General features: G+C 40.3%; 1 protein-coding gene across 2 annotated transcripts in view; it reads right to left on the reverse strand.

The window, feature by feature from the left end:
* Positions 1–231: 231 nt before the first annotated feature.
* The window catches only part of EGFR (epidermal growth factor receptor), a 149143-nt gene continuing 137148 nt past the window's right edge, over positions 232–12226 (reverse strand). The window contains exons 24-28 of one of the 2 annotated variants that reach the window (XM_083468766.1): positions 9989–10086; positions 8957–9124; positions 8631–8681; positions 8337–8439; positions 232–7082 (exon numbers count right to left, since the gene is read on the reverse strand). In XM_083468766.1, coding sequence (XP_083324892.1) covers positions 6706–7082; positions 8337–8439; positions 8631–8681; positions 8957–9124; positions 9989–10086 — 797 coding nt within the window. In that variant the 3' untranslated portion in view covers positions 232–6705. Of the gene's footprint in view, positions 7083–8336; positions 8443–8630; positions 8682–8956; positions 9125–9988; positions 10087–12226 lie in introns of both variants that reach the window. The other variant, XM_083468765.1, reaches the window with a different exon arrangement.

The following is a 12226-nucleotide window of genomic DNA, read 5'->3' on the forward strand; positions in this document are numbered from 1 at the left end:
ATGGTGCAGACTGCTCCCTTGTCAGCACATATGTATACCATGCAAAGACTTAAAATAAAATAATAATAATAATAATAATAATAATAATAATAATAATAATAATAATAAACAACCAGAGCAACAGGGTGGTGATTACTCTGGGGGCATCAGTAACATAAATGACTAGTGGCCCAGTCTCCAACAGTGCTCTTCATTCATACATCTAAATATAAAATAAACAATACGTAGGAGGATTATTTCAAGGCTTTATTTAAGTAAAATGGCCATGCTTCAAAAACACATTACAGTCATGTTTGAAAAGAAGGAATATGATTTAAGACTACATTGTGTATTACGTAAAAACAATCATGATAGCTTATGCTGCCTCCATCTTGGAAAGGAGGGTCTAAAAGAAAACTTTATAAAGTGCCTATTTATCTTTGTACAAAGTTCACCTATCAAAGAATTTTCAAAAATAGACCAGTTCTACATAGCAGGGACTTACCCAGAGAGCACATTCACTTCGTGAATGCATTTCTAGATTTAATTGGTTTAACAGTCATTCCCTCTTCCCAGAGAACCCTTGGGATTGCAGTTCTGTGCCAGGAAAGCTGGGAAATGCTGGACACCACACCATTCTTTGGGCTGGGGAGACTCTGCTCCTAATTATTTAACTAAGGAAAAAAAAATTATCATTTTTGATGGAATATGTTTTATAATTTGACCTAAGTCAATTTTTTCAAAATTTCTAGTTAGCTCCCATGTGGATCCATTTTCAAGAGTCACAAGGGAAATCAAAGACCAGTCCTTTTTTCAGGGGGTTCTGAAGGGTACGCAGTCCTGGCACCTCTTTTTGCTGTTAAAAAGTGTGGCACATACTGTAACAACTTCATGGTGAGTACCAGCACTATTTTTCTAGGGGGAAAAGCGCTGAGTAATTCCATAAAAGCTTCCGCTTACAAGCCAGTCAGAATATTCCTTTCCCATTGAACACAATACACTATATTACAGTGAGTGATATCACCATACATCCTCAAAAAAACAAAAAAACAAGAAAAATTAAAAACTATGGAAAATAATTATGTACATCTTATTTCACTGAATATACAAAGTTTTAAAATCAACACTAAAAACAATTTAGCAATACAAAATGTGGCTTTTATTTTTACAACTGTGCTTTCATAAGTGAGTAACTTTACAATGCTCATGTAGACATGTGCCCCAGTAATCCTGCATTACCTCCATGTATTTCAGTGGAATAGTTATTGGTGGTTTGAACCCTATACCTAAAGATACACTACTGAATATATAATCTGTATTATTCCCTACATAAAGCTGATTACAGCTTCACTGAACTAATACAAATATGGGACTAGTTCCACAGGATCTTTAATACACCCATGCCCCAGTTCCCCTCTTTATCATGAGCAGACAGGACTGGCCCATCCATGAGGCAAGGTGAGGCGACCGGCTCGGGCAGCAGGATCCACCGGGGCAGCAGATTCAACCTCCAAGGAATGCCTCGCCCCGCTGCCTCTGCAGTGCCCTCCTCTTCAACCATCAGGTAAGGTTGATTTGACCTCCCTCTGTACCCAAAGTAGAGCTTCATTCACCCCTCATTCCCTGGTGGGTAGAGCACCATTTTGTGGTTCACCTCAGGTGCCAAAATGTTTTGGGCCAGCCCTGTAAGTAGAGACTCTGGATGAGGATGTGCCCCCTATTCTCATAGAGACATGTATGGGGCTTAGATGAGCATCACCATGCAGACACTCACCCAAATCTGCTTCTGTGCCAGGGCTGGCCCCATAAACTTTGCTGCCTGAGGTGAAGGACAAGGTGTTGCTGTACCCATTCCATGTGCAGAAGCTGACCAGACAAGCAGCTGATCCTTACTTGAACACTGGTGTCAGGAGAGCACCCTCTGCTGCCTGAGAGGCCAAAAGGCTAGTCAGTGGCCGCATGACAAGCCATATGGCACTGATAGATCTGTCCTCTGAATAACTAACAAATGTTCCATTTTCTCGCCATCTGCTGCCTGAGATGCCACCTCACTCTGCCTAATGGTAGACCCAGCTCTATTATCTATGCACATCTCCCTCTTCTCAAAGTGATACACAGCTTTGACCTTGCATTGTTCACAGTAAATCAATTCAAGACTCAATGGATGCAGTGAGATGAAAATTAGGTATTCCCTGACTACTAAGATGTTGTAAGTGATGATGCACAAAGCATTTCTCATGTGCTTCAAATGGGGCCTGAATGGAAGATATATTGGTCGTTTGTGTACTAGATGATATACTATAATTGCACAATTCTAGATCCAGGGACTGGGGATAGGTAGAAATCTGATTCTAGAAACTTTCAAGATTCATTGTTTGTAGCAAAAACAACACAAAATTAGCCAAACCATGTATCAAATAGGTGTTTTGTTTGTTTGTGTTTTAAAAAATAGCTGTGTTTCATTCTTTTTTATAGAAACTACCTAGGTGTAAGACATGTATTCATTACATTTTTCTCTACTTTTCTGTGCATAAAGGAAACCGCCCCCCGGCAAGGCATCAAAATCCATTTATAGTTTAACATCAGTGGAGACAAACAATCTATAGATTTTAATTTGGTTTTGCCACCAGTTTTGGATCCCAGATACTGAAAAGACAGAAGGGTTCAGTCTGTCATGTCTTACTCCCGTACAATTCCAACTGAAATGGAACAGTGCTTATCAAACCCTTTATTTGTACTAACATTTAGTTTTGCAAGAGAGTCTTACACACGTTAGCAAATTATGCTGTGTCATAGAGAAATTTTTATTGCTCAAATGGGAAATCCCAAATAGAAGTTGTGGGACACAAATTAACGACAAAAAAGTGAAAGTGTATGTGTGCATATATGTAGAATCCAAACTAGATGTGGTATATAATGCAGAAACAGGTATATGAGCAGTCATATTTCACTATGCCATCCATTATCAAGATATTTAAAAGTAAATCTAACAACAACAGCTGAAAGAAATGGGCCTTGTTACTTGAATATGCCTGCAATCCTATGCATGTCTACTCAAAAGTCAGTCCTATATTGAATTCAATGGGATCTGTTCTCAGGAAAATGAATATAGCATTGAGGCCTATAGCATCCCCCTGGTTATCTGCAGACTGGTCATATTTTAATGCTAAAATATATATTCAGCCAGTCCTTAGATATTAAAAATACTCATTTTAATCAGAGTTTGTTTTGTCCCAAGAACACCTGGATTCACTATTAAGTAGGAACCTATGAAAATAGTGATGAATGTTATTTTATTTAAAACAAGAAAATTAGACATTATCTTTGGTCCTAAGAATTCTATATCCTAGAAAGTCAGGTACTGGAACAACAACAACAACAAAAACACCCCAAAAAGCAAAGGAAGTGAAAAATACTGGGAAAATAAAATATGAAATGAGTTTTCAGTAGGAAAAAAAATCACAAATTCATGGTGATTTAAGATTATTATAAAACTTTTTAAGTGCTACCCCAACAGTGAAATTTTTATAAAGTTCACAAAATTTTTACTACACATTTTGACAAGAACGAGGAGGTGCAAAAAGAAAAGACAATGCTCACTTGTCCCACCTAAAATATTTTCTCACAGAGAAATGTAAATCATAGAAAAATTAGAGCAATGTTAACAACAGCTGACATTGAAGAGGTAGGGTAGCAGTTTTTGCGCTATTGCCTGTACGGAACTTCTAGGTCTCAAAAATGAAATGCTTGTCAGGAAATGCAAAGGGTCTTGCACTGCTGCCGTCACCATATACTGTGTATCTAAAAACACCTTTGGTGCAGGAATCAATACGAGATCCCAGTGTAGGAATCACTGCACATGACCATCATATATGTTGGTTTTTTATGCTGCATAATGTTCTGGTGCACACATGGAAGACATCTCAACTACCTGCAAAACTTAACTGTTTTCATTCAACTGGTACAGTTGGTGCATGTGTGCTATGGAAGTTGAGAAAGAAATACTGCTACTAATAATGTTATTATTTATACTCCGTCCACCTGGAAAAATGCATGTGGGACAGTCTAATGTGCAATGTATAGAGGTATGGCAAGGAAGCTATGGTCTCCCCGCCCCCCCGACAATAATTCACATAACATGCACATGTTATTTATGTTTTAGTACCTGTGTGTAAACAACCCCTCTTGAAGAGGAACTGGTCTCCACACACAACTATTAAATCATTACCAATGTTGTGATTTTTGCCTCAGGTTTGTTGGTATAGACCGAGTTCTGTACCAACTTTATATAAGAGGTTTGTAATGTAAATCACAAGTGGGAGAAAGGCACTGTATCAATTCATCCTTATTGCAATAAGCAGAGCCTTGCTCCAGTGGTGTGGGAGAAAGTGGGGAGTGGCGCCCCTAAATGCCACTGACATAGAAGCCCAAACTAACGTGGGAACAGAAGACAGGTCAGCTATTTATACAATGGCACTGGCTTAGGTTCCCTGAAGGATAAACGCTGGTGCAGCCGGGGGGGGGGGTATGGAAGAGCCATTATAGCTCCAAAACCCCAATGAGAGTGGAAGGAGGATGGCACATTGCAAATGAACTGTTGTGAACAATAACTTTGTCCAATAACCTGGACTTTAGTTTAGCATGGAAGAGTAATCTCAAGGCCCAGGGCCTAACCAACTGCTAGGCAGAACAAATGTGATTTCTTCATGTATTTAATCTTTTTAGGAAATAAATCCACAATTTGATAAAACAGAAGTAGTCAGGAATTAAATTATATATCTGTTGTGTGTGTGTTCCAGTTCAGCAGTGGAATGGTCTACTCCGGGAAGTTGTGGACTCTCCATCCTTGGAGGTTTTTAAGGAGAGGTTGGGTGACCATCTCTCCTGGATGCTTGAGCTGAGATTCCTGCATTGAAGGGGGTTGGACTAGATGACCCTTGGGGTCCCTTCCAACTCTAGAATTATATGATTCTATGATAAATGATTTTAAAGGCTGTGAGTTCAGGTGGATTTTTAAATATAAACATGAGATACCTCAGTGGATCTAATCAAATCAGAAGCCAAAGTAAATTTAATTGAAACGCGGCCTGAGGAATTGTATGATAGAATGAAGGTAGGTGGGTCAGAATCAGTGCATATTTTTGAACAGCATTACAGTAACGTAAGTTCAAAGAAAATGGCTTGAGTCTACTTACTATTATGATGGTTGTTCTACTTTTAATAACAGAGAGACAATTTTAAGCTACTGTACATGAAGCGTTCTCATTTATGGACTGTATTGCATCACAACATGAGCCACGTAAGTTATTTTGCATTGAATGGGTCCTGCAAGGGCGAGGTGGCTCAAGAAAAACTATCAATAGTTGGTTAATTTCCCTCTCACTTTCAATGAAAATTTGTTGTCATGACATTAAATGAGTTTGGGGCTTGATGAGGGATAGCAGAACAATGAAAGCTCCCTCTTGAAACACCTTCCACGTGTAACAGGAAAAAGGTAATTTCAATTTCAAAATCCGCTTGGCTGCTGATTTGGGGCTGCACTGCAGAAGGTGGAAATGAATCCACAAGTTTATAAGACTAATAGTACTTTCACATATAATCAGTGGATTGGTCTGAAATTCTTGCATTATCAGTGCATTTGTGAGTAAAATTTTGGTGATCAAGTACAGGTGATTAATCCTAAGCCCCTGCTTTCCTAATATAACTGCTGTGCATTAACTGGTGTTTTATTCAAGAAAAAAATCATTGTAGGGCTGTAACTGATTCTCTCTCCACTACTCACACCAGTAAATTAGAAATCAATAGGAACTTCTCCTGCACACACTTCATTTATTAAGGTAAATGGGAGCTTTGCGAAAGTATTAATTCCTATAGGGCTTGTGCAGGAGAACAGTGTGCCCATATTCAGACTACTTCAGCCATATTGCAACCTTTGCATTTCCTCACTGTTTAAATTTATACTAATTGTCTAAATGCCATCAAGGCAGTGAACTGGGAATGTGTTTTGTTTATAAAAAGCACCCCTCCTCATTTAAAGCTTTTTAGTCAAACCTTTAAAACTCATTTTTTATAACTCTAGAGAAAATATTGGAGCCAGAAGACAAAAACCCGAATGCCATCCACGCCTTTGGTGAGCATTTTAGAGACAGTCTAGTGAGTTCCCAACAGTAGTGGTCAGGTGGCAGTGTGTGCTGTAGGCATGTTCTTTTGCTAAGCTGACCAGGGCTGATCACATTCTCTGCAACCTGTTTTATTTTCTGAGAAACATCTTAAGCAGAATCTCCACATTTTCCCCAAGTGCCTTTTTCTTCTCATTTGTATAAGAAAACCCAGACCAGTTTTTCTTACGACAGACAAGCTTAGGAGACAGCGAAATATCTTGTGTCACCTCTCTCCATCTCAAATGATCCATGTGACATGAAGTAGTTCAATATCTGGTCTTCTTGATCTCACAAAAGCTCTTAAAAATATCACAAATGTTTACAAAATATAGGCTGTAATCCAATATAGTCTGTAAAGAAAATAAATGAATGCAACAACAATTTCTTGCTTGCTGGATGTTGTCTTTTCGTTGATAAAGACAGAATAAGTCCTAAGCAAACTGGATGAAATCAACTCGCACATACAGAAGGAAATTGGCGCATGTTGGAGCTGCTCTCATCTGTTTCTGTAGCGGCCAGCAATGTCACCTGCATTCCTGGTGCCACAAGAGGTCTCTTTTGGCAGTCATGCCGAGGCTTGAATGTATTCCACTTTTGGTGCTGCTACCCTGAGATATTCTGGATTCTCAGCTGCAGGAAGCTTAGAGACGCCATTGGCTTTGTTCTCCTTGGGCAAGAAGTCTTGCTGATAATCGGGATTGTCCAGATTTATTTGGTGGTTGGTTGTCTGATCCCAGTAGGGTAAGCTGTTGAAAACTGTGTTAGCAAACGGAGAGAGGCTTGTGTTGAGATATTCAGGGTTGTCCAGTGCCGTACTGCGGGAATTCTGATGGTTTGAATCAGCCACAGACTTAGGCTCAAGGGTAAGAGAGAGATTGTTGTAGACGGGATTTTGCACAACAGAAGCAGGTGGTGTTTTGGTCACTAGCTGATTCACGTATTCTGAAAATGGTTGCAAGAGAATTAAGATCGGCAAATGCATGACTTAACATTATCTTCAGTCAAATAAGGAAATAATTTCAAAGAACTAGATATGCCCTTCAGTAGGTGAAAGGCTGACAGAACATTCTGGAGTGTAACCAAAGCTAATCATGTTCATATAGGAGCATGAGGGGAAATTAATCCAGGGACAAGAAAACAAAATTTTCCTGTGGGTATTGCAGTTCTCATGACAAAGCATTTTAGGGGAAAAAATGATTCTGTGGCCAAATTGTGATTCAACATATGGGACTGACAGGGTTGACCTAAATCAGTTTGCATATAACTGAGCTGTGAGCTCTTTGGCTACTCCTAAAATCCTCTCACTTTGAACTTAATAAGATACTTTTAATATGCTTTTTAATATGCTTTTTGGACAGTGTTCTCAAAGCTACCAGCATGAGTTTGACCAAACTGCGGGAGGCAGTGGAAGACAGGAGTGCCTGGCGTGCTCTGGTCCAGGGGGTCACGAAGAGCCAGACACGACTAAATGACTAAACAACAACAACAACAATATGCTTTTTGGGTTGTGTTTCATATGTACAATGTACTCTCATTGCAGCTTTTGGTTCCTTTATTTTATTCACATTAGTTTTCCCCCCTTCGATATAAGCTGTGCACATTTAATATGCCTTTTTAGCATACAACTGTGTGCATATCAAAATTCCCGTTAGGCACATGAACTTATGATGTCAAAGACCAATTCTAGGCATTGTTGGGCAGTCAGAAGCAACATGCCTGTAATAGCAGATACATCTACCCCCTGCTTGCTTGCCAATAGGTTTGGCAGGTCTTTGTTTTTTTGAGTTTTTTTGCCAAGGCTTCTGAGCCTTTATTTCTTTGTTTTTCTTATTTTAATGCAAGTGCCCTGAGAGTTACAGATGCTTATAAATTGACAAAGTAAAATAACATTTAAGAAATCTCCCTCTCTCATCTCAAAGGCAACCTGCTCAGATGCTGTGTGTTGGAACATAACATGTTGATCCAGTGACCAAGATATCTGTGTTACTCCTCCTCATAACGGCCTATTCACTGATTTACAGTTCAAAGCCAGAAAATCACAGAACTAACTATTTGGGGAATAGCAAAAAGAGACATGAGAAAAGTTGTGTGAATTTTGTCTTGATTCTCTGCATATACAACGGGAGAACAGATGCCCTCTCTAAATCTGCTTGCCTGAGAATTCACACAAAGATTTGGCGATCTCTGTGTACTCACCAGGAGCAGGTAGGAAGCTGTCATCCAAGCTGTCATTCAGGCATGTCTCAGTTGGGTCTGAACTATATCGCTGGATAAAGCTGTCTTCTCTCACTGGAAAGCCCTGCTGGTTAGGGGAAGGCATGGATTAAAACAAGGTGTATGGCACACTGCTTCTAATAGCACAACACAGCCATCCCAAATCTAAAGAGAAACCTCAATGACCTGTGTTTGTTTTAAGCACTCAACGATATCGAAAAAGCTGTGGAACAGTTTCACAGTTTCTGCCTGTGGTCCTGAATTATTCAGACTTACCCCATTTCTATCAATACAGGTTACAGTTGTAGAATTATTGCTGGTAGCACTCTAAAATAGAAGAAGAGGAAAAAAGTTTCATTGTTTTTGATTTAACGGAAGAAACATACTAGATTACCCGAGTGCATTTCATACTTATAAAAACTGTTTTGAAAACATTAACATTTATTTTGGCAAAAGGTATGAACCAGGAAAGCTGATGCCACAATGCATTTAAAGTGTTACTGCATTTGTTGGTTTTGTTGCTGCTGCTGCAACAACAGACTAGCATGGCTACCGTCCTGGACTTTTCTCAATATGGAAACTTTTTGGAAATAATTCCATACCAATGAACTTAAGAGAGGTGTCCGTGAGTTTGATGGGCTGCTGAAAAATCCCTGGTGTGGAATGAGGTATTCATCTGCATCCACGATGTCCTCCATGTCTTCCTCTTCCATCAGGCTTCGGTAAAATTTTGAGTCTGTTGGGCTTGGTAAGTGCATTCTTTCATCACCCTGTCAGGAGGCAAACCACAATGAGAATTTGTGATTTTGGGTTGCACCATTAATCACAGGTAGACATTTATCATTTCTCCCAACAGCTCATGCCATAAAATACAAATTCAAACTGAGACCAAGAATGGCAAAGTTCTGTATTCATGGCAGCTGCTTCACTGTAGCACTAGATCTAGCTAGTCCAGCATCCTCTTTCCAAAGTGGTTCACCAGACGCCTCGCAGAAGTCTTAATGGTGATGCTTGTGGGCCTTTGCCCTTGTTCTTCCCCAGGCAGCTCATTTTCAGTGTGCCAACAACAGTCCAGGTGACTGAAGTTGGGATGTATAGAACCCACCTTAAGAAGTTTCACTAGTCTTACTTCAGAAATTTTGCCAGAGCTGAAACCTCTAAATTTACACTGAAATTTGGGTTCATGCAAAATTTGGTGCTGAGTGAGGACAGTCATAATTTATGCTACACAACACAGCCCCCTTCAGAGGTGGGGTGCTGCTTAGCACGTCCTTCCATTATTGGAAGAGCTGCAAAAACTGCCTCCTGCCTTCTGTTAGCAGAGATGCCCACTGGATCACTGCTAATGGAAAATCACAAAAGCATTCTGTCTGGTTGATGAATAGTTCAAGAGCTAATATGGATTACAAATACATCAGAATCATGTTACCAGATTATATAACTTGTGTTTAATTTACCAACTGAGACATTGAAATTTTTGTTTTTAGCTTTATAGAAAACAGCAACAACTGTTTTGCACCACTTCAGCCACTTTAAAATAAAATAATTTTATTATGCTAAAATAATCTTAACATACATTTCTTTTTTATTGCTTTCCTTAAAAAAGTAATCACCACATTACTGATGGTCAATACCTGTATAACCAGGTAGCGCTGGGGGTCCCGAGCCATTTTGGAGAATTCTGCTATCAGCTCCCGGAATTTGGGGCGACTCTCTGCATCAATCATCCAACCTTAGGATAGAAAAGAGAGAGAGAGAGAGAGAGAGAGGGAGGGGACAGAGTTCAAAGTGACACTTGAAAAACCAGGAACATCTGCTAGTAAAAACGTAAACTATAAAAGGAACCAGAAACTTCTGATTCCCTTGCATAGTACTGAACACTAAACGATCGCTAGAATTGGGAAACAACCATTGCTTCTTTACTCCAAAAAATCCTAGGTCTATAACCTGATATCTGTAACACTGGGGGGCGGGGGGATTATTTTGTCTGCAATCTCCATCTGAAAACAGAATCCACAAGCACAATACTGTCGTAATTTCTGTTTTTGTTTTTTGGTACGCTTACTTTGTTTATTATCTTGTCTGATTAAGAGTTCTGGAGAACTTAGAGGTCTGCCATACTTTTGTGAACACTTGGGTTGGCTTCAGTAAATGTACTTTCCTGATGTGAATTTAGCTTTAGCTTTGTAATTTACAGCAGATCTGTCATAAATTCAAAATGAAGTATTTAATGCCACCTAGTGGATGATTTTATGTACCTTTTCTTAAACTGAAAACAAACACTTCTACCAGGTTCCTTATATACCGTTTAAGGATGGAGAAAAGATTCATACTTAAGTAGGATCAGAAATGCCAACTTCAATAAAATATTGTGGGGGCCCAGGTAAGCCCCAGCCAGCATAATCCACCGCAGCTGTATGCCATAATCATCACTATTATAACAAATAAAGGCTTGACATATCTCGCTTTGCATGTCATGAGTCTATCTCATTTGTTAGTTTCACCTTTTAAGTTGAATTACTAAAATAAATGAACTTTTCCATGATATTCTAATTTTTCGAGTTTCACCTATATATGGGGCTATTCCACCACACTGCCTTGTGAATTGTAACTGGGGTCATATTTCCCAATGAATGGCAATCTTAAGCATATTGTTTTAAAAAGGTATACTGTAATCGCCTTTCTTACTCAATGAACCATGCTAACACATACAAGGAATCAGAATCAGAAGAATCTTTATTTGCATTGCTCACTAGCCATAGCTATAAAATACAATGTACCGAGACAGAGGTAGAAACTTAACTATACAAAATATGTTTTGGAGGTTCACATCAATAATCAAATAATAGATCTTATTCTAATTGCCCCTGCTAATTTTTTTTGCGGTTTTTGCTGTCGCCTGGGTATCATGATCTGCTAGACCAGGCATGTCCAGCCTCCAGTAGGCTGTGATCTACTATCCAATAGAAAAAACTGGCAGTGATTTACCACACTATCTCATTGTCATTCTCCAACTTAAACATATTACATTTGGCTGGGGAAACCCAGTTGGATGGGCGGGGTATAAATAATACAGTGCAAGCTAGAAGCACATGAGCCACTGACTCAATACTGCCATCTCCACATGGACATAACTTGTTTTCCCAGCGGAATTTTTTGAAATCGACCCTCAGGTACTGCTGAAGGCAGTTGTCACGGAACTGACATCGGAGGAAGGGGAGGTGGAAGGGCTCATAGAGGCTGGGAGGGAGTCAGCAGCGAAAGCAGGGACCAGCAGGGGGAGAGAGGGTACTCTGGAGGAGGATCTCAGGAATGCTGAGAGAGATGCAGCAGCCAAAGCAGGAACTAGCAGGGAAGAGGGAGGGATGAGGGACACGTCCAGCGAGAACAGCGGGGAGGTGTCAGAAGCTCCCATAGGGAGACCCATGCTTCGCCGGAAGCTGCCACGTCGTGAGTCCAGGAGACGCGTTTCCGTTAAGGAGCTTCTATGCTGGAAGCGCTTCCGCAGACAGCCACTGTCAGACTCTACGAGTGACTAGAGCAGACATGTTTGAGGAGCTCTGTCACACACAGAGGTTTGTGGAGCCGCACAAACTCTGAGGGAGCACGATTTTACGCACAAGCAGCTAATCATCCCATCACAGCAGTCTGACAGTCTCTGTACGCTGCCTGTGCAGGAGAAAGCATCATGAGCGACCCAGCCGGAACCGAAGGAGCAGGGGTTGGAGCTGGTCCAAGCTTGGAAGAAAGATACCGAGCGTTGGAAGTCCAACTTGCGCTGCAGACGGCGAGGCTTGAGGAGAGAAGGGCTCAGGATGCAGACAAGAAGGGGAGAGCCACCCAGTTCCCCAGAAAGGTACCAGGATTGGTGC

This window comes from Podarcis liolepis (genome assembly GCF_965112155.1).
Source record: "Podarcis liolepis genome assembly, chromosome: 12".
NCBI classification, from domain to species: Eukaryota; Metazoa; Chordata; class Lepidosauria; order Squamata; family Lacertidae; genus Podarcis; species Podarcis liolepis.